The 22,578-nt window shown below is 41.2% G+C and overlaps 1 protein-coding gene and 1 long non-coding RNA gene across 5 annotated transcripts in view; one reads left to right on the top strand and one right to left on the bottom strand.

Moving 5' to 3' along the window:
• Window positions 1-22,578, top strand: part of pcmtd1 (protein-L-isoaspartate (D-aspartate) O-methyltransferase domain containing 1) — a 77,582-nt gene that overhangs the window by 35,732 nt on the left and 19,272 nt on the right. For all 4 annotated transcript variants that reach the window (XM_033019713.1, XM_033019714.1, XM_033019715.1 and 1 more), the window contains one exon: window positions 7,870-7,972. In XM_033019713.1, coding sequence (XP_032875604.1) covers window positions 7,870-7,972 — 103 coding nt within the window. The remainder of the gene's footprint in view (window positions 1-7,869; window positions 7,973-22,578) is intronic.
• LOC116972250 lies at window positions 12,679-20,933 on the bottom strand. Its single transcript, XR_004411749.1, has 3 exons — window positions 20,719-20,933; window positions 17,310-17,508; window positions 12,679-12,690 (listed from the first exon to the last, which is right to left on the bottom strand). It is a non-coding gene; the product is annotated as an uncharacterized LOC116972250 (long non-coding RNA).

The following is a 22,578-nucleotide window of genomic DNA, read 5'->3' as shown; positions in this document are numbered from 1 at the left end:
CTGCAGGCGATTTTGAAACATAGAAACTAGGTGCAGGAGTAGGCCATTCGGCCCTTCGAGCCTGCACCGCCATTCAATATGATCATGGCTGATCATCCAACTCAGTATCCTGTACCTGCCTTCTCTCCATACCCCCTGATCCCTTTAGCCACAAGGGCCACATCTAACTCCCTCTTAAATATACCCAATGAACTGGCCTCAACTACCTTCTGTGGCAGAGAATTCCAGAGATTCACCACTCTCTGTGTGAAAAATGTTTTCCTCATCTCGGTCCTAAAATATTTCCCCCTTATCCTTAAACTGTGACCCCTTGTTCTGGACTTCCCCAACATCGGAAACAATCTTCCTGCATCTAGCCTGTCCAACCCCTTAAGAATTTTGTAAGTTTCTATAAAATCCCCCCTCAATCTTCTAAATTCTAGCGAAGGATAAGATGTACAGGAATTTGGAAAGACAGTAGTTGATTATGGATTATGGATAGTCAACCAGTGAGAGTTCTCATCTCTCTAATTTGATTGAGTTTTTTGAAGAAGTAAGATGGTCGATGGAGGGCAGAGTCATCTATGTGGCCTTTAGCAAGGCTTTTGATAAGTTCCAAATGGTAGGTTACTTTGGCAGAAACTCGTATGGGATCCTAGGAGAGCGAACCGACTGGATCAAACATCTTACATGAAATTAATGGCAGAAGGTTGTTTTTTGGACTGGAGGCCTGTTACTAGTGGTGTGCCTCAGGGTTTGGTGTAGGGCCGATTGTTTGTCATCTATTTCAATGATTCAGATGAGAATGTACAACTACTGTAAGTTTGCAGATAAGACTAAAGTGGGTGGTATTGTAGATAGCAGGGATGGTTGTCAAAAATTGCAGCAAGATCTTGATCAAGTGGCTGAGGAGTGCAAGGTGTTAGATTTTGAGAAGTCTAACCAGGGCACAACCTATACATTGAATGGTAGAGGAGCAGAGGGGTCTCGGAGTATAGGTACATAGTTTCATGAGGGTGGTGTCACATGTAGATAGGATGGTCATGAAGGCTTTTGACACATTGGCCTTCATCCGTCAGAGTATTGACTTCAGAAATTGGGAGGTTATGTTACTGTTGTTTAAGACATTGGTGAGGCCACATTTTGAGTATTTTGTTCAGTGTTGGTCACCCTATTATAGGAAAATTTGTTGTTAGGCAGGAAAGGTGCAGAGAAGATTTACAGAAATATTGCCAGGGCTCAATGGCGTGAGCTATAGGGAGAGGTTGAGCAGTCGAGGATTTTATTCCTTGGAGCGCAGGAGGATGAGCGGTGATCTTACAGAGGTGTATAACATCATGAGGGGAATAAATAGGGTGAAAGCACAGAGTATTTTGCCCAGGGTAAGGGAATCAAAAACAAGAAGACCTGTTTAAGATGAAGGAGAAAAGATTTAATAGGAGCCTGAGAGGCAAACTTTTTTACACAAAGGTTGGTGGGTATATGGAACGAGTTGCCAGAGGAAGTAGTTGAAGGTGGTACTATCACAACATTTAAGAGGCATTTGGACAGGTACATAAATATGATAGGCTTAGAACGATAATGGCCAAATGCAGGCAGGTAGGAATAGTGTAGATGGGGCATGGGCAAGTTAAGCCGAAGGGCCTGTTTTACCATGCCTTATGACTGATACCAAAATGGTGAAGATGGTTATCCTTAATTACAGCAGGATCTTGATCACCTAGGCAAGTTGGATGAGGAATGGCTAATTGAGTTTTATTAAGATGAGTGTGAAGTGTTGCAATTTGGGAAGTCCAACTATACCTAGATCTTTTCAGTGACTAGGACCCTAAGGAGTGTGATAGAGCCGAAGGATCGACATGCCAACTGGAAGAACAACACCTAAAATCTCGTTTGGGTTGCCTGCAACCCAAGGATATGAACATAGAATTCTCCAATTTCAAGTAATACCCTCCTTCCCCTCCCCTCACCCCAATGCACACATTTCTCCCACTTTTTCTCCCAACCCGATCATCCTGTTCCCTTCCCCTCCTCCATACACTCATCTCTTCCCCCCTCATTACTCAGAATTCCCCTTTTCCCTCTTAACCTAATACCACCCCATTTAATCTCTTTGGCTTTACATTTCAGTCCTCTTCTTACCTGACTTTTTCTCTTCACTTGTAAAACCTTTGTCACTATCTTCAACCATCTTCGAATAATTTCCCCCGCCCCCACCAATATCAATCATTTGCCACGCTTTGCCCTGCCAAACTTCTCGTTTCCAGCCTTTCCACTCAACTCCCATCAGTCTGAAGGAGATTGTCAAACCAAAACAGTGGTTGTCCATATCCTCTATAGATGCTGATCCACTGGGTTCCTATTGCACTTTAATTTTTGCTCAAGTTTTCAGTATTTGAAGTCTCTAGTGCCCCTGCAATAGTACAAGCTATTGCGTTAGCCTGCACTAAACCGGCATGGTATTTACAGGATAGCTGCTTGATATAAGACGTTGACCACAATTTTTATTTGAAACTAGTGATTTTGTGAGATGATTTAATAAACAATAGGTGCAGGAGTAGGCCATTCGGCCCTTCGAGCCAGCACCGCCATTCAATATGATCATGTTTGGTCATCCACAATCATTACCCCATTCCTGCCTTCTAGCTATATCCCCCGACTCCACTATCTTTAAGAGCTCCATCTAACACTCTCTTGAAAGTAGTGGCCAAAGAATTCGCCCCCACTGCCTTCTGAGGCAGAGAATTCCACAGATTCACAACTCTCTGGGTTTATCCTCATCTCCATCCTAAATGGCCTAACCCTAATCCTTAAACTGTGGCCCCTGGTTCTGGATTCCCCCAACATCGGGAACATGTTTCCTGCCTCTAGTGTGTCCAATCTCTTAATAATCTTATATGTTTCAATAAGATTTCCTCTCATCCTTCTAAATTCCAGAGTATACGAGCCCAGCCGCTCCATTCTATCAACATATGACAGTCCCGCCATCCCGGGAATTAACCTTGTGAACCTACGCTGCACTCCCTCAATAGCAAGAATGTCCTACCTCAAATTTGGAGACCAAAACAGCACACAATACTCGAGTTGTGGTTCACTAGGGCCCTGTACAACTGCAGAAGGACCTCTTTGCTCCTATACTCAACTCCTCTTGTTATGATGGCCAACACTGCCTGCTGTACCTGCATGCTTACTTTCAGTGATGATGAACAAGGACCCCCAGATCTCGTTGTACTTTCCCTTTTCCCAACTTGTTTTGTTGCAATCTGGACTTTACTTTGTTATTAAATATATTTAACAAGAAATCCTCTCTTGTAAGCAATCTGCAGACATTGCTCCAAACTAATAATTTTATGCCTCTAAACAATTTGGTAGCATTGTTATGTTAATATTTCTATTTATTTAGATTATATTCAAGGTAATTATTGATAATCAAAATAACTAGATGTTAGACATTTGAAATAAAATAGAAAATGCTGAAGAAAATCAAGGTCAGGTAGCATCAATGGAATGAGTTAATGTTTCAGGTCAAAGACCATTATAATTTATGGATAGTTCTTAAAAGTAATCTTCATTTAGATTTTGCTTGCAAAATTAAAATCTTTAATTAAAAAAATTGTGGGCCATCTTGAACTATGGCAGTCCTAGTGATGCTGATTGCACACTGTTGTAGCAAGACAGTTTTAATGGTGTGTGACCAGAGTCGCCAATAAGCCAGAATGGGTAAGGGCAACAGATTTTTTTTATCTCTCAAAGGCACAATGAACCATCTGAAGTTTATGATCTGACAGCTTAATGATTCTTTTTTTAAAGACTTATACTGGTTTTATATTTTCAAATTTTAAAAATCATTCTCTAGCTGTCATGGTGATTTTGAACTCGTGATTTCTAGTTTTTTTTCCATTAAGTATAGTAATGTAATGAATATATCAGTGTGCCAGCTTTGGTTTCTAATTATTTCAGGCATATCAAATGAATCTCCTTAATATCTGGGATTCTCCCATTTCTCAGTTTTGTAGGCATTTACTCTGGATTAACCTCGAGATTTTAGAGTTGTATTTTTTTTTTTACAAGATTCCCCTTGCAGCAATATCTTCATTTTTATCTTATATTCCTGACTCTATATCATGTTATGGTTTGTTCGCTTCAGGGCACACAACAAATGCTTGAGGGGTAAGAGTGCAACTTTAGCCACAAATTAAAAAAAATCTTAACTTTCTACCTTTGCAATTCTGGATTTTGGGCAATAAGCAAAATACAGTTCTAATAAAATTAATCTTTCCTCCACCCAGGAGTTGCCGCAAAGTTTATACCAATGTAGCTATTTCTTTCCCCCAATATCATTCCTGTTTATCTGAAGTGTATGACCTGGTGACTGCAAAAATACCATTGACCCTATCCACAAAACTTAATATAATGTAACAATATAATGTATGCTGACTAAAATCTCAATTCAGTTATTTCATGGTTGATTGTGTGCCTCGTCCACTTTACATGTCTGATCCTCCCTTCCACTGATTCCCTTAGCATAAAAAAATCTATGGATCTTTGCCATCAATGTACTTAGTGACCTGAGCAACAACAAATAAATTACTCCTCATGTTCTAAATGGTCATCCCCTTGTGAATTTTGCCTATAGCTCTGGAATTTTGAGCAATGGAAAATTCCTTTTGCTGTAACCGTTTGTTGATCCTTACATTTCTGAAATCCGACAGATTAACTGTTGACAAAGACAAAAATATATATCTGGTGGTAATTGCCAATGACTTGTATTTCTAGAGTACCTTTAATGTTGCAAACATTTCTCAAGTGCCCCACAGGACAAAATTGAACTTCTAATTTGAGTCTGCTTTGGCTATAGAAATGTACAAGTGATTTACTCCAATTATGTTTATAATGGTTGGTTGCTTCATGAGGTGTTTGACAATTAATTGAAATTGAGCAGCAATTGCCCATTATGTTCAAGAATACTTAATGAAGTGAACACATTAACCAGTTAAAATTAGTTATGGTAATTAGATGGAAGCACAGAAGCTGGTTTCTGCCAAAGATGGACAAAACATGCTGGAATACCTCAGCAGGTCAGGCAGCATCTCTGGAGAAAAAGGATGGATGACGTTTTGGGTCATGACCCTTCTTCAGAAGATAACTTGGGCCCAGTTGAGAGAAAAAAAAGTTGTTTTCATCTAGCTGTATCTTCTCTATCAAGGACTCTGGAAAGAAAACATAAGATATTCACAAATATGTATATACAATTAGGTGGACTTTTTATTATTTTTTCATTCAGACATTTGAGCTCTGCCAGGGGAATATTATTTCCACATTCATATTTTCAATGCATTTTATTTGATGGATAATGAAAAACAAGTTATAAATACATAACTTGATCATATCGACCGAATCCCAGTAACTAAAGCATTTAAACTGTGAGGTATTGTATTAATTGCTTGAGAAGTTGCAAGGATGGCACAGAGGCACAGCTGGTAGAGATGCTGCATATTGGCACCAGAGACCCGGGTTCAATCTTGACCTCGGGTGCTGTCTCTGTGGAGTTTGCACATTCTCCCGATGGGTTTCCTCCATATGCTCTGGTTACTTATCACATGCCAGAGACATAGGGGTTTGTAGGGTGATTGGCGTCTTTAAAATTGCCCCTGCTATGTAGGAAGTGGATGAGAAAGTGGGATAACAACTAGTGTGAATGGGTAATCAATGGTTGGCGAGGACTGGATGGAAGGACGTGGCAGGACCAAGTGTAGACTAGTCAACTGTTCTATTGAATACTTGCACATTGTTGGCCAAGGTCTGCTGGATCTCCTCGTTGCTAACTATTTAACTTCCCCTCCCATTCTCATGTCGACCTTTCTCTCCTTGGTATCCTCCATTACCATAGTGAGTACACACACAAACTTGAGGAACAGCATCTCATTCCGCTTGGAGAACTTACAACGCAATGGTATGAACTTTGAGTTCTCCAATTTTGTGTAATACCACCCCTGCACTCACCACCTTTTTTCCTTTGCCCCCCAACCCAAACCATGTCTGTGGGTGCCCAGATCTGGATATCTTAGCTTTTCCATAAGGTCCTCAGCCATCCCTGAATTTTAGAATAATAATTTTAAGGTAGTTGTTAGCATTCTTCAATATGCATAAATTTTGTGAGTTATTGTTATCAATGTTTTGCTTCCAATCTAAATAAACATATGCTACACCACGATTGAATAATAGGTGATTACATATAACACTGACCATCCCTGATGTGATCATCTCTCTGTAAGTAAAACAAAAGCAAATGTTGTCTCTGGAAGTTTAATTTAACTTCTTATTTTGCATATAATTGGGTGGGTGGGTAGGATGAAAAACATAAAAAGACAGAGGTTTTTTTAAGCTACCACATGCTGGCATTTTTTACATTTAATTCAATGTTTACTTTGACATGCATTTTAATCTAATTCATTGTTCACTGATTACCAAATGCTAACCTTTAATTATGTTGTGACCGAGTGTCCAAGGGTTCTTCTTCTATGGAGGTGTAACGTGGAGTACATAGAAGTTCTTCTTCTATGGGTTTTTTTTAAAGGAATACGGAATGTTAAGTACACTTTTAAATCAATATCCAATATTCCTTATTCTGTTGGTTTACTGCTCTTATCACATTCTGGTTGTTCATGTTGCAAACATCTCTTCCTCATGTATTAGTTTTGAAGTTGATCTAATTGGTTAAACCCAGTAATTAGATCAACTACTACCAAATATTATCCTTGTATTTCCACAAATGTCCGGCAGATTTTTGTGTTGTTTTGTTAGTGTCAAATGGGTCGAAATGCTTGGCAAGCCAGTCCAAATGTCTATGCAACTGATAGTTGGAATGTCAGCAGCATTGATTTCTAATCATATCTGGTGATAGAGTGCAAGCTTCCTGCAATTTTCTAGAATTTCATGGGAAATCTGCCTCTTGAGTCAATGCCAGGTTAAAATAAGAGACAAGTAATTGATAATTTACATTTTTTTCTATTTGACTTGATTTTAATATATTTACTACTGTAAAACAGTTTCTGTGTTGTCTTCATTTTTAAATTTGTTTAGTGCATTAACATTTAGTTTTTGAATATTTGAATACAAGAGACATTTACAGTTTGATTGTTTTGAAAATCAGTTCAGCTTGCGTGTGTGACTTCACTGACAAGATATTTCTGTGGGATTTATATTTGAAAATCCTCCCTTTCCGGGTTAGATCCTGCTTCCGTGAGGAGTTAAGGGCAGGTTTAATGAACAGGCAAGCAATTTGGGAAGGTCCCGGGGCTTTGTGTTAAGGGCCTGTCCCACTTGGGCGTCATTTACGCGACATAATTTACGCGTCGTGACGCGCACGTGTTGCGGCATGGCGCGTGGTGGCGTAGGCAGTGTCGCGCGTGGCGCCCCAGGTTTTGGGGATTCACAAAATCTTTGCGCGCCACCTGCATGACGTGCAAATGGCGCCCAAGTGGGACAGGCCCTTTAGGGTTTTTGTGTCTTAAGAATGTTGCTAGCATTGCAAATTGTTAGCAATGGAATCCTGATCCCCTCTGTAACCACCCATAAAAAGGTCCTTCAATAAAGGTCCTTTAATAATAGTGTAGCAGTTATCTTTGTAGAATCTTTATTAAAGTCTTTCAAACAAAAACACATTTTTTTTTGTGAGTGGATTCTCATAAATGAGTCAAGATGAATTTCTGAAAAGGTTTAAAAAAAAAAAAAAAAAATCAAATACAATTAGAGAATTATGGATTTGACCTGAATTGATGTGCTAAAGTAGATTATTTAGCATTTAACATCCAGAGCTAGATTGGAAGGTTGTAAAAATAGAATCTTTCTTGCATTATGATGGTTATTTTTAATTCTTTTACTTTTTAGGTCCTTTTGGGATAAACCATGGAGTTGAAATTCATGCAGATGTGGTAGATTATGCCAGAGAAAAGTTGGATAATTTTATTAAAAAAAGTGACAGCTTTGATAAGTAAGTATAGTGTGCTTTCAACTTGTTTTCAATAGCTTTTTCTAAAGGCTAATATTAAAATTCCTATTTCATTTATTTTTCTAAAGCCTGGGTACACATGCAACAATTTGCAGCAAATAACTGTTCTGCTTAATTTGGTATTAATTCATATAAACATTGATTGCAATTAAAATATTGAACAGGCATTACATTGTATTATTCAATTTTCTTATTATTGTCTCATTAAGACCCATCAAATACAATTATTCTATGAATTTTTGACTTGAAGTACAGAATTAAACCACTATAGAGCCATCAGAAGCACTAGAATAATAGTGATGGCACTGAACAAACCATTTGGATACTACTGTAGCAACTCGTAAAAGTTTATTTCATAAGTTTCTTTCATGAATATCGAGAGGAATGTACAGCAACTTCACAAATGGACCATGAGGAATGGAAAATGTTAGCCATTTGTAGCATGATTTGACTTTGGTTTCATTCTCTACTGGATGTCAATTAAACCAATTGATGGTCTCTATTATCCATATCATACAACAAATGTGGTCCCAAGAGCTTAATCACAACAACCTTGCAGCAATAAAATATGATGTGAGAGTTATTAAATGTTGTTTGTAGAAGGCAGGTGACTGATTGACAAGTCTGATTCCGGCTTTATAATTTTATAAAGTTGTAAAAAATAAGGAATGGCAGTGCAACTTGGCCAAATGAAATGTGTATCCTCTACCTTGGGGGGAGTTGGCGGTTAATCTGTAACCAAGACAACCATGTGCACAGCAACTTAAACTCTGGGTTTAGTAGCTCGAATAGTGACTGGCATTAGTTTGTCACATTGGCAAGACTGTGGGTAACATGTTTTGAGTGCTGGTTACACTGACCTGGAGTGTTCAGCCAGATTTAGTATGGGTGTCTGCCAAGCAGACTTGAAGTACAAGTGCTTGACGACTCCATCTCTCTCACAAACAGGTTTTCCCTTTTTGGGACATGGTAGAGTAATGGTTCCTTTGGGGAGTGCAATCAGAGCCACAAGTGTGGCATTATGTGGAGCTCAGCTGCACAGGAGGGGAAGCAGAGTGAGAGACAATAGTGATAGGTAATCCATTTGTAGGGAGACATATAGTAATTTCTTTAGTCATAGAGATAGTGTGTTACTTCTCTGGTGCCAGGGTCAGGACGTGACTGAATGGTTACGAAATACCTTGAAGTAAAGTGAGTAAATGGTCAGTGGGATATGGTCTACATTGATACCAGTGACATTGGTAGAATAAGTGAAAAGGAAGGAAAGAAGTTTAAAAATAGCAGGATCTTGCAGGTCTGAGCTAAAAAATAAGATAGACCAGGCAAAAGATTGTGGTGGAAATATGTTCTTCTGATTGGGATTGGTTTTGGGACTTGTTGCTGTGAGATGTAGGATTTGAATTTTCAGACTAGGAATTAGTAACTACTGGGTAGCCAAGAATCAGTGTCTGACCTATGACTAGTCATAAACCAAATAGATAATTTAGATGAGAGGACAGAGTCTACTGATTGTGAACAAGGCACAAAGAACCTTCAAAGGGATATAGATAGCTTCAGTGAGGGCAAGAAGTTGACAATTTGGTGTAATTTCATTGTCCTGTCAGGGACGCATGACAATAAACTCTCTTGACTCTTGACTCTTAATGTGAGAACATGTGAAGATTGCACCTCAGATAAAATAATGTTTTTTAAATAGTAAGACATAAAAATGTTGCTCTATAAAATAAACTTGGAAGTACAGCATGTAATTAGGGAGGTTGGTAGATGGGAAATGGAATATAAATACAGCAACGTTTTATTGCAATTTTACACTTTGGGCGAGATACCACATGGAGTACCGCTTACCAATTTAATTGCCATATTTAAGGAAGAGGATATATTTGCATTGGAAGCAATGAAGAAACCATTCACTAGCTCGATTCTTGTGGTGAAGTGCTTAACATAAGGAGGTTTAAAGGGGTTAGGCCTACATTAATTGGAGAAAAGAGTGAGAATCTCGTTGAAACATATAAAATTCTGAGAGGATTAAAATAGTGGACACTGAAGTAATGTTTCTGAGAAGGTATTTAGACCTAGGGACCATAGATTCATAATAAGGGTTGCCTGTTTCAGATAGAGCCAAGAGTCAAGAGAGTTTATTGTCACCTGTAGAAGTTAGAGAGAGTCCTTCTTGACAAACCGACTCTCCGTAATCTGCTCAGGAAGTAGAGGCGCTGATGTGCTTTCTTAATAATTGCATCAGTGTTCTCGGACCTGGAAAGATCATCAGAGATGTGCACGACCAGGAATTTGAAGCTCTTGACCCTTTCAACCATCGACCCGTTGATATAAACGGCACTGTGGGTCCCCATCCTACTCCTTTCAATGTCCACAATCAGTTCCTTGGTTTTGCTGGTGTTGAGGGCCAAGTTATTGTGCTGGCACCATATGGACAGTCGCTTGATCTCTCTTCTATACTCTGACTCATCCCCATCAGTGATACGTCCCCAGTGGTGTCGTCAGCGAACTTGATGATGGAGTTCACACTATGACCGGCCACGCAGTCATGAGTATAGAGTGAGTACAGCAGGGGGCTGAGCACGCAGCCTTGAGGTGCTCCCGTGCTGATTGTTATCGAGGCTGACACATTTCCACCAATACGAACAGACTGTGGTCTGTGAATGAGGAAGTCGAGGATCCAATTGCCGAGGGATGCGCAGAGACCCAGTTCTGCGAGTTTGGTAACCAGCTTGGAGGGGATGATTGTATTAAATGCCGAGCTGTAATCAATGAATAACATCTTGGCGGATAGTGACGAGAAATATCTTGGAATTCTGTAGCCCAAAGAGCTGTCGAGGGAAAGTCATTGTCAGTCTCTCCCTTTTAATAGGGGAGTATGGGAAGAGTGCAGGAAAGTGTTGTTATATCCAAGGTTATGTCAGCCATTCTTTTATTAAATGGTGAGACATGTCAAGGAGCTGACTGCACCTGTTTCTTATGTTTTAAATTATTGATATGAGTGTGCTGACTGGTGGCAGGAGGTCCTGAAGGGAACATTAGTGCCTCATTACATTTTGGACTTTCATGAGCATGAATGAAAGGACCGATATGAAGAGCTAGAGGTCAGACACAGATGAGTTTGATTATTTGCACCATTGCTGGAATTGCTATTGTGTCCAATAGCTGAGCAGTGATATACTGAGTAGAAGGTATGGATGCACATGCCACATGGCCACCATCATTATGCTAAGGAGGACTGGTTTATGAATTACAATGAACAGTGTTCCTGGTCTTGCATCACAAGATAAATGCCTTGTTTATTTTATTACAAAGCTTTAAATCACATATTTAAAAAAATATATAAAAAGCCTTTGACATCTGGTCTCTTCATCACAAAGCCTGCTCTGCCTCGCCAGATCCCTTCTGGGTATTGTAGGTCAACTTCTCTATGCCTCCGAATCCTGACGAGGTAAGTGTTTGTGGTGGAAAATCAAGCAGGGGGTGGACAAAATGACCTGACCTATTGACGTGTTCTTCAAATTGGGTGAGATCAAAATGAGGCTATATTTCATTTAACTGTAATTATATTTGCAATGTTTATAAAACTTAATTCCTTCTGTTTTAATTTAAAGTATTGAAAATGTAACACTAACATTTAACATTGTATAAATTGGAGGAAAATAAGCACTTCTGTCATTGCCATGGTTTTTCCTTTTCAATTTTAGTGAACTTTTCAGAGAAAATGACAACTGTGTGACAAAACAGTAAAAAAAATCAGACAAATTATTGCGCTTTTTACTTGGTTCAACAAAATGTTTCCAGCAATTGTTATGTTTTATGAATTATTTTCTTGAACTATAGCATATCATAAAGTAGAATTTGCCATGTAACTCTGAAAGAATTTATGTCCAGAATGTAGTTATACATCTTTTATATAAATTAATATATTGTATGCTTGAGAATAATTTCCCATGTAACCAGTTAACATGTTTTAAATTGATCAGTGTTGTAGAAATTAACATACAAACCTACAATTTGCATAGCTATGGGCACGCGCATGAGTCCCAGCTATGCCTGCCTCTTTGTAGCGTACGTTGAACAATCCTTGGTTGAGGCGTACCATGGCCCTATCCCCGAACTCGACCTCCGCTACATTGACGACTGCATTGGTGCTACCTCCTGCACCCATGCAGAACTCACTGACTTCATCCATTTCACCACTAACTTCCATCCGGCACTCAAATTCACTTGGACCATTTCCGACATCTCCCTACCGTTTCTAAACCTCACCATCTCCATCGCATGCAACAGACTACTGACCGACATCTACTACAAACCCACTGACTCCCATGACTATCTTGACTACACTTCTTCCCGTCCTGCTTCCTGTAAGGACTCTTATCATCTACTCTCAATTTCTTCGGCTACACCGCATCTGCACCCAGGATGAGGTGTTCCAAACCAGGGCATTGGAGATGTCCTCATTCTTTAGGGAACGGGGGTTCCCCGCTTCTATTATAGATGAGGCTCTCACCAGGGTCTCCTCTATATCCCGCAGCTCCACTCTCACTCCCCATCCACCTACCCGTAACGAGGACAGAGTACTCCTTGTCCTCACCTTCCACGCTATCAGCTGTCCAGCTGTCGCATACAACATATAAATCTCCGACATTTTTGCCACCTCCAACGGGATCCCACCACTGGCCACATCTTCCCATCTCCTCCCCTTTCTGCTTTCCACAGAGACCATTCCCACCATAGCTCCCTGGTCAATTAGTCCCTTCCCACCCAAACCACCCCCTCCCCGGGTACTTTCCCTCGCAACCACAGGAAATGCTACACTTGTCGTTTTACCTCCCCGCTCGACTTCATCCAAGGACCCAAGCAGTCTTTCCAGGTGAGGCAGAGGTTCACCTGCACCTCCTCCAACCTCATCTACTGCATCCGCTGTTCCTGGTGTCAACTTCTCTACATCGGCGAGACCAAGCGCAGGCTTGGCGATCGCTTCGCCCAACACCTCCGTTCAGTTCGCAATAACCAACCTGATCTCCCAGTGGCTCTGCACTTCAACTCCCCCTCCCATTCCGAATCCGACCATTCTGTCCTGGGCCTCGTCCATTGCCAGAGTTAAGTCCAGCGCAAATTGGAGGAACAGCTCCTCATATTTCACTTGGGTAGTTTACACCCCAGCGGTATGAACATTGACCTCCAATTTCAGATAGTCCTTGCTTTCTCCCTCCTTCTCCCCCCCCCCCCCTCCCCCTTCCCAGCTATCCCACAAGCCTACTGTCTCCGCCTCTTCTTTTCTTTTTCCCACCCTCCCCCGACATCCGTCTGAAGAAGGGTCTCGACCCGAAACGTCACCTATTCCTTCTCTCTGTAGATGCTGCCTCACCCGCTGAGTTTTTCCAGCATTTTTGTCTACTTATAATTTGTGTTCTGTTATTTTGCATCATGCAATCATGCAAATAATGGAAGAGCTTGCTGTAGACAGAATCGGGTCTGTGATGCTGGAATGGCCTTCAACTGATGACTCAGATGCTTTTTGTAAATGCTTGTGAATTGCCATAACAATATCAATGGGGTATTATCACAAAGAATCCCAAAGACAAATGAAGTATTTTCAGCCATGAAAGTCGCTAATGATTCATCTCCATTTTCTCACGCAGTCCTTGATGGGCAATTCTGTTCATCTCACAACAGATCAGGATCATAGCATACAAGTTATGGATTTAACAATCTGGAACTTTATTTTAGCAGTAGTTAAAATCCCAGCATTTGCTTGATTGAGTACAAATTGCACAGGTATATGTAATGACAGATTTTTATATCGTTTCAAGGATTTAGTCCTTTAGTCACTAATTGAAGACAGGGTATCAGAAGATAATCGATACGCACCCACGAGCTCTCCACGAGACATTCAAAGCCGTCAAAAGATAAATCTTCCAAACACAGTATCTTTATTAATAGTTTCTTTATTGTGGTAGTATAAACAGTAAGATATTCATCCAAACTTCTTCTTGTATAAGTACATTTTAATCTTACTCGTGCATGGTCGAAAGCTGTGACTTCTCCCCAATGCTTCTTCAAACTAAACTAACTAGTTTAGTCTGCATGAGAATCCCAGCCGCAAACACGCCTCAGACTACTTATAAATCCCACCCACATAATTACAGGCAGATAAAATTTAAAGGTAACTGGTTATAGTTATAACGTACTGAGTTAAGCTAAATGGCTACTACATACAGGCCCCTATTTGTTCTGAGTATATAGCGAGGCAATTACTAATAGACATTAAAAAAAAAGGAGCGATAGAAGCTTCACATATATCAAGAAACAAAAAATAACATGCATTATATATCAGCATTCAGACTTCTTTAGCGATTCTTCAATCTTCACCTCACCTTCTAGAAACAAGCATAACTTGGTTAATGGTCTTATTAAAACATTGTTCTTAGTCTGAAGTCGTACTGTGCGTACCAAACGTTTAACGTCAGGCATGATACCCAGTGTATATAGTCCAAAACTCAAAAGTCCAAAGTTTTGAAGCATGAAACTTCTTCCTCCATGTCCGATCAATTCATGGATATGTCATAACAATAATGTTGAAAAGTGAACATTATTGTTAAAATTCCTATTATTCTCTAGAAGGACAATAATAAGATTTTTAGCAATGACGTTAACAGTGATGTTATTTAATTTCCGGATCATTCGCAGAGATTTCAAATTCCAGCACAAGCTTTGGCCATTCTCTGTCTGGCTTACAGAGAAATTCCGGTCCATTGATCCATCTCTTGATGCTTAAGAAGCGTCTGTTGTTAGTCCTCTAGAAGCTTCATCCGCAGGATTTTCCTTTGTGTTAACATATTTCCATTGTGAAACGTTAGTAGCTCCCAATACAAAAGAGATTCTGTTTGCTACAAATGTAAAAAAAAAATTATTCTCATTGTTGAAGCATAGAAGCACCGTAGTACTATCAGTCCAGAAGATAGATTCTTCCAATTGAAGCTGTAGTTCTTTTTGCAGCATTATGTCAACTTTAACAGCTCAGACTGCGGCAGTAAGTTCCATTCTGGGAATTGTCATTTGTTTCAATGGTGCCATTCTGGCCTTTTCCATTAAGAATGCAACATATACTTTTTTGTCATCATTTTCCAGTCTTAGATATGAAACAGTACCGTAGCCACTTTCACTGGCATCTGAGAAATGATGCAGCTGTGCACTTCTGATCTTACCAAAGCTTGTAGGCTTCATGCACCGGCCCACTTTGAATTCCGAGATCTTGTGAGATCTGCTAACCATTCTGTCTATCGGTGAGAGGAAGTTTGCATTATACTCGCATCCCATCCAAGTTTTTCCTTGCAAAGATCCTGCAAAATCAACTTGTCTGGCAGTGTAAATGGTGCAAGAAATCCCAAAGGGTCGTAAACAGAACCAATCAAGGATAGGATATCCCTACCAGTACATGGTCACTCTTGAATCGAGATTCTGAACATGAACACATCTGTTTCAACGCACCAGTGCAGTCCCAATGCTCTTTCCATTGGCAGATTGTCTTTGTCCAACTCTCTGGTCTTCTTGGCTCTATCATCTGGTGGAATGCTTTCCAATACAACACGGCTGTTGCTGATCCACTTGGAAAGCGTGAATCCTCCCTTATTGCAGAGGGAGTTCAGATGTTTTACCATTTGAATTGCTTCCTGCTCCGTAGACATGGATTTTAAGCAATCATCCACATAGAAATTATTCTTCACAGTGCTTATCACTTCTTCTGGAAATTGAGCTTTATTGTTCTCTGCAGTCTTCTTTAATGCAAAGTTCGCACAACTTGGTGATGACACTGCTCCAAAGATCCTTCATCCGGTATTTAACGAGATCTTGTGCATCATCATTAGGCCACCATAGGAATCGCGAGTAGTCAATGTGTTTTTCTGATACTTTGACTTGATGAAACATCGCTTTAATATCAGCCATCAAAGCAATCGGTTCTTGTCTGAATTTAATAAGAACCCCAATTAGTGAGTTGGTAAGGTCTAGACCTGGCAAAGGTTGACAGTTAATTGATGTTCCATTGAAGACTGCAGCACAGTCAAAGACCATCCTCGAGGTCCCTTTCTTCGAGTGATACACCCCATGATGTGGAATATACCAAAGCTCTCCGTCACTCTGATTCAGCTGCTCTGTTGGTACCATTTCGGCATAATCATTGTCAATCATATCCTTTAGGAAAGATGTATATTCCTCATGAAATTTCGTATTCTTGCCAAACCTGCGTTTCAGATTCTGGGTGCGTTGCTCTGCCATACGACGATTATTCGGCAGAGTAACACTTTCTTGTTTGAAAGGTAAATCCAGACAATAGTGTCCGTCTATCATCTTTACTGAGTAGTTCATAATATCCAAGAACTTTAACTCTTCCCTGGACATTTCTTCAGATTCCTTACTGGTACTTTCATTAAAGTCATGATTGTATTGCTTGATCAATAGCTTTTCTAATTTACCAATAGATATTTGATTAATAGTGGCAGCCGTGTAGTTCTTCTGGTTCCTGCTTTCATTGTTCCTTCTCAAGTAGCCATAGATAACCCATCCTAATAGGGTTTTCACAGCAAATGGTCCATCCCCTTGGCTCCTCACAGTCTGTATAGGTTCTAATGGCTTCAAAGCATTCGTTCCGATAAGTAGGTCGATACCAGAATTTATTTTGGGTATCTTGACATCCTTCAAGTAAGGCCATTGTCTCAAGTCCTCATGTATGGGTGTTTTTTTTATGACCAACAGGCATGGTCTCATGTGTAAACACCTTAGATATTGGTATAAAATTGTCTTCATCCAGACTAGATATTTCCATATTTGTAATGTGATGATTAACGCACTCCTTCTCGTCATTCATTTTACGCAATAGAATCTTAACCTCTTCTCCTCTAATGTCCAGCCTTCTCATCAAGCTTTCTGTGCAAAAGGTAGCCAAACTTCCATGATCCAAAAAAGCAACACTGTATTACCCTTACTATTCCTTACCTGTACTGGTAAGATAGAGAAGATACAGGTTTCTACCCCGGCCCCAATATGGACAGTTATCTGAGGTGAGGTGACAGCATCACTAGTAGCTGGCTTCTCCTTCTGTTCTATTTCCTCCAGCTTCTTCTGTTCAGTGTGAAGTGCTTCAGGATGATCTTGCTTGCACTTATCACAAGTTACAGTCTTTAACCATGTGTCCTTTTTTTTCAGACATCCATAACAGATTTCCTTCTCCTTTAAGAAATCCATCTTTTCTATATATTCCTCCTTCTTGAATTTCCGACATCGCCTTATGGTGTGACCAACTTCATTACATGACAAGCGGAACCATCTTGGCTTAACAGTAGATGTATCTCCTTCCTTTTCGCCTTTTGTTTCTGCAGGTATTACAGCGGTAGCAAAACTACTTCCCTTAGGTCCTGATCTTCCTTTTGTTTTAGTATAGGTAGAACCTTTGACAGTTGCAATTGGTTTGGGATCTTGAATACTCCCATAGCGTAAATTTGACATTAACCGTACTTGGGTGATTCTTCAGTAAGTGTCTACTTTGAAGTTTCTGGAAACCCCGAAAATAAAACTTTTTGCAATTTGCAATTTTGAATGTTGTTTCAAATAGATGAACATCTCTACTATGGGAAAAATATGTTTGGTGCAATCTTTTAGGGAATTTAACTTATTTGTTCCCCTTTTTCCTGGTTGCCCATTGCATTCAGTCGTATCCGTCGCATTTTTATGATACAATACAATACAATACAATTTTATTTGTCATTTGAACCCCAAGGGGTTCAAACGAAATTTTGTTTCTGCAGTCATACACACAAAAAAGAACCAAGACACAACACAATTTACACAAACATCCATCACAGCGCATCTCCTCCTCGCTGTGATGGAAGGCAAAAACTTATCTCTCCCCTGCACTTCCCATTCCCCTCCCGATGTCAGAGTCAAGGTCAAAGTCCCCGGTGGGCGATGGCAATTGTCCCGCGGCCATTAACGCTGCGCCGGGTGATGCAAGGCCGCGCTCCGGGTCTTGGTGTTGGAGCCCCGGGCGGGCGCTGGCAAAGTCCCGCAGCCATTCCAAGCCGCGCGGGGCGGTGATGTAAGGCCCCGCTCCAGGAACTCTTCAACCCCGCAACTCGGGCGGGTGAAGTCGCCGTTGGGGAAGCCCCGAAAAGCGGTCTCCCAGCAGGGATCCGCGGGCTCCCGGTGTTCCCGTCTGCCAGACCTGCGGTAAGCCTCCGAATCCCCGGGGTCGGGTCGCAGCAGCGCGCCACCACCGCTCCTCCCGCTCCCAACTCGGCCAGCTCAATGATGGTGAGTAGGTCCGCCGGCTCCGCGACTGGAGCCCCAGGTCGTTCCTGCTGGAGGCCACTCCACGGTGCAGCCCCAACGACAACGGAGACGCGACAGTGAAAAGGTCAGGTTCTCCGTGCAGGGGATAGATTTTTTAAAGTTTCCCCCACCCCCCGCCCCCCACACACATACCCACACACATACACAAAAAATAAATAAAAACTACATTCAAACGAGACAGAAAATAACAAAATACAGACGGACTGCAGAGGCCGCTGCAACGTGAGTCGCGCCGCCAACCAACCAACCAATATGATGAATAACACTGTAAAATATAACTGATTTAAGAATATAAAATCAAAATTTTATTGCACTTGCGAATTATGGAGTATCTTCCTCAAATAATCCACCAAAAAAAATCTAACGCATTGATTTTAAACCTTCGTAACAGTTTACTATCGAAAAAAGTAGTGATTTTCAGCAAGAATGGTAACCGTCACATAGCTTTTCACCAACTTCCTCTAAAACTATATTAACTTCAGATGAATAAGCTGAAGCATACTGTTCATTTATCAATTACAATTGATAATTATGGTCATTGTTGTATTTTACACTTTATGAACATAAAATGCTCGTGTGTCGGATATGACGCGGTGTGAGGTAGATGACCAAACAAATCATCTACGTCACACTGAGTGTTATAGGCCGCGTAACGGAGATGACTAAAACTATCTTAAGGCTCCAACAGTTGCTAAATGTTGAGAACAGGAAGCAACATAATGAACAGGGATTAGTGTTTCCTTAATACTGGTATTTCATTCATTTTTTTCCTGTGAAAATACAGGCAGCTACTGTGGATAGAATCTTGTATACTCAGGTGAATTTTCAATACACTGTATAACAATTTTGAACAGTTCTCAAAGCAAATACAATGCGTGAATAACAATTCTTAAATAACAGTTTTTAAAAGTTTAACAGTGTACAGCTCAGTATGAATGTGCCAATGTTTAATCAATATTGTCAAGATGTACAAGAATTCCATTCCAGAAATCTACAGCAACCCGGTGATGCCTGTTGGTCACTTTCTCAGGTGGTGGTATCCAAGTTATGACACTATCATAATTATACCATATCTTGTCTTCCCTCGCTGGCCCAAAAGCTGTGGGCTGGGGATCTGGGGCTGGGGATCTGGGAGCTGGGGACGTGGATCTGGGGCTTGGGATCCCCCTGTGGCTGGGGGCCTGGAGATCTGTAGCTGAGGGAGCTGGTGATCTGGGAGCTGGGGATCTGGGAGCTGGGGATCTGGGAGCTGGGGGCCTGCGGATCTGGGGACTGGGGATCTGGGAGCTGGGGAAGTGGATCTGGGGCTGGGGATCCCCCTGTGGCTGGCGGTCTGGAGATCTGGAGCTGGGAGCTGGGGATCTGGGGCTGGGGATGTGGGGCTGGGGATCCCCCCTGGGGCTGGTGGTCTTGGGGTGGGGAGCTGGGGCTGAGGGCTGGGAGCAGGGGATGTGGATCTAGATCTGGGGGGCTGGGATCTGGGGCTGAGGGCTGGGGGCTGGGGCTAGCGTTGGGGCTAGCATTAGCGCTGGGGTTAGCGTTAGGGCTAGCGTTAGGGTTAGCGCTAGGGAAGAAAAGATAAGCTGGAGATAGAGCTAGATGGAGATCGGGGGTTAAGTGACGGAGGCGGCGTGATGGAAATGGTGGCCCAAGCCTTTAGCCCAGCATGGCCTCGCCGGAAGGCCATGCCTGGCCGTATCGTTTGGGCGAATGGCACATGGCAGGAACACATCTCCAAGTTCACATCAAAAAAGAAAGAATTATTTTTCTTTCTACGACTTCAACACCGTTCGGTACTTACCTCGCTATGCAACAAAAAGCAGAGTTTTCACACGCTTCTTGTGCCGCAAATCAGCAGAAATTCAGGAGGGAGGTAACTATCAAAGTCCGCGGTCTTTTGAGGTTGGAAGTTCGCACATATTCTATTTATGGCCATGTGGGACGGCTCAACAAAGGTACGTGACGGAAAATTACTCCCATCATCGGGACAAGGAATTTTTGAAAAAAAGGTAAGATTTTAAATTTTATCAAGAATACAGGAATATTTTTAAAAGGTGATAAATATTTTAATTATTATTACCTACCGTTTAAAAGTATTTTCGTTTCAGATAGATCCCCCATTAAATAAATATGCCGACTTGAAATTTCACAAATTACCATCGGGCATGCGGTTTCCGGGAGAGGTGGGGGGGCATCGAACATCGGGGAAAAAAAAAAAAATATCACTTTATTCATTTAGGGTTTAATCATTATTTATGAGGATTATGTTTATTAACAATATAGAAAAAGAAGAAATGGGATAGAATTACAGATTTTCCTTATATACACCATCAAAGTAGGACACCAAAGTGGACACTTACTGAAGAATCACCCACTTCCTTTTCCATGAAATTCACGGGATCAGGATGCATGGCCTCTCGATTCTCATTTTCCTCTATTAGACCTGTTTTATCCCTCCACTTTTCTCTGTCTATAGGGCAGTTTTAGAGTGATAGTTTTATTATTGCTAACAACATTAATTTCTTGCATGTGGTTGAGATGTTTCATCGAGCTACAACAAATTCAAAGAAATATCGCAAACTCCCGCAATGCTTTCATAGAAACATAGAAACATAGAAATTAGGTGCAGGAGTAGGCCATTCGGCCCTTCGAGCCTGCACCGCCATTCAATATGATCATGGCTGATCATCCAACTCAGTATCCCGTACCTGCCTTCTCTCCATACCCTCTGATCCCCTTAGCCACAAGGGCCACATCTAACTCCCTCTTAAATATAGCCAATGAACTGGCCTCGACTACCCTCTGTGGCAGGGAGTTCCAGAGATTCACCACTCTTTCGCGTCTTCTGGCTTGATAGCTGTCCAAGCATAGGCCTTCTTCATGTATGCATTGGCGATCTGGTGCCCGTTACCAAACTGTTCTCTAAGCAATTTTCTTGCCTTTCGATAGCCCTCACTGGCTATCGAAAGTGAGCTCCATTGGATTTTCATGTGTAAGGTTCATTGGATAAGTTCCATTGGATAAGTTCCAAACAAGCTCCATTGGATATTTGCTTTTGTAATGTTCCAGAATTCGTAAGTGATCTTTTTCATTAGTAGTTTTCATTTCCACTCCACCCTCGAACTGGTCTAAGAAAGTTTCATACTGCAAAGAATCACCGTCGAACTTAGGAATTTCCGTTGGAGGTAAAGTGGAAGAGATATTATGTCAAGCTAGATACTCGCTAATTCTCATTTGATTCCACATCAAATCACAGACTTCTTCTCTAAATCCCTCCTTGGACTCAGAGGAACGGTAAACAGGCCTCTGAGAACAGTACTGGTGTGGATAAGTTTTGTCACAAGTCCCTTGGCTAGTTGTTCTTCCCAAGCTAGGCCTCAATGTATCAAACATTGGCCAATCTTGGCTTGCTCGAGCCTGTGTATTAGGCCTCTGAAAAGAGTGCTGAGTTGCGTAGGTCTCACGAGCCTTAACGGATGGTCCAAAGGTTATTCGCATTGGTTTAACCACCTGTGGTTGAGATGGAGCTTTTTTGACCATCCACTTACTCAGTGCTAGATTTGAATGGCGAGACCAGTCTTCCTCTGGTAGCTGTAGATTTAATTCAGCTGCTGTTTCCCTTTGAGCAGTTCCTTTTCTTAAATAAGAGCTCATCCCATCAGATATTTTAGAACCGCTTCTTGAACCTTGGCCCTCCAGTATCTATCTTTGTCCTGGCTTCTTTCAATTTCGTATCCAGTTACTATTCCTTCTCAGTCTTTAACAGCCTTGTTTGTTGCTCAACCACTCTCTTCGTCTGTTCTGCACGTGCCTCGGCCTTTCTCTTAGTCTGATCCACACGTGCCTCGGCCTCTTTCCTCGTCTTTTCCAACTGTGCTTCCTGTGATTCAATCTCATGCTTTCTCGTCAAGGCAGCAACTCGTAGCGAAAGAGCAGCCGCAGTTGCTTCAGCTTCCATATGAGCAGAGGCTCTTGAAATTAAACTGGCTTCTGAACCAGACATGTCTTGATCTTCATGTTGAAATGTTTGAGATACTATATTGTGGCATTATTTCTTGTCCAATTTCGACACCTTGTTGCGTAGCATCTCCTGCTATAGCACACGACGTCCTTTGTTCAACTTCAGCTATCCATTTCTCTACATTGCCAACAAAGCATTTAAGATATTCCATCGCTTCTTGAAACCACTGATTTGGCTCTTTGCTTACCTCCTCAGGCAGTGATAGGCTCAATAA

This window comes from Amblyraja radiata, chromosome 4 (genome assembly GCF_010909765.2).
Source record: "Amblyraja radiata isolate CabotCenter1 chromosome 4, sAmbRad1.1.pri, whole genome shotgun sequence".
NCBI classification, from domain to species: Eukaryota; Metazoa; Chordata; class Chondrichthyes; order Rajiformes; family Rajidae; genus Amblyraja; species Amblyraja radiata.
The sequence above is the reverse complement of the archived record's forward strand: the minus strand, read 5'-3'. Positions and strand labels throughout refer to the sequence as shown.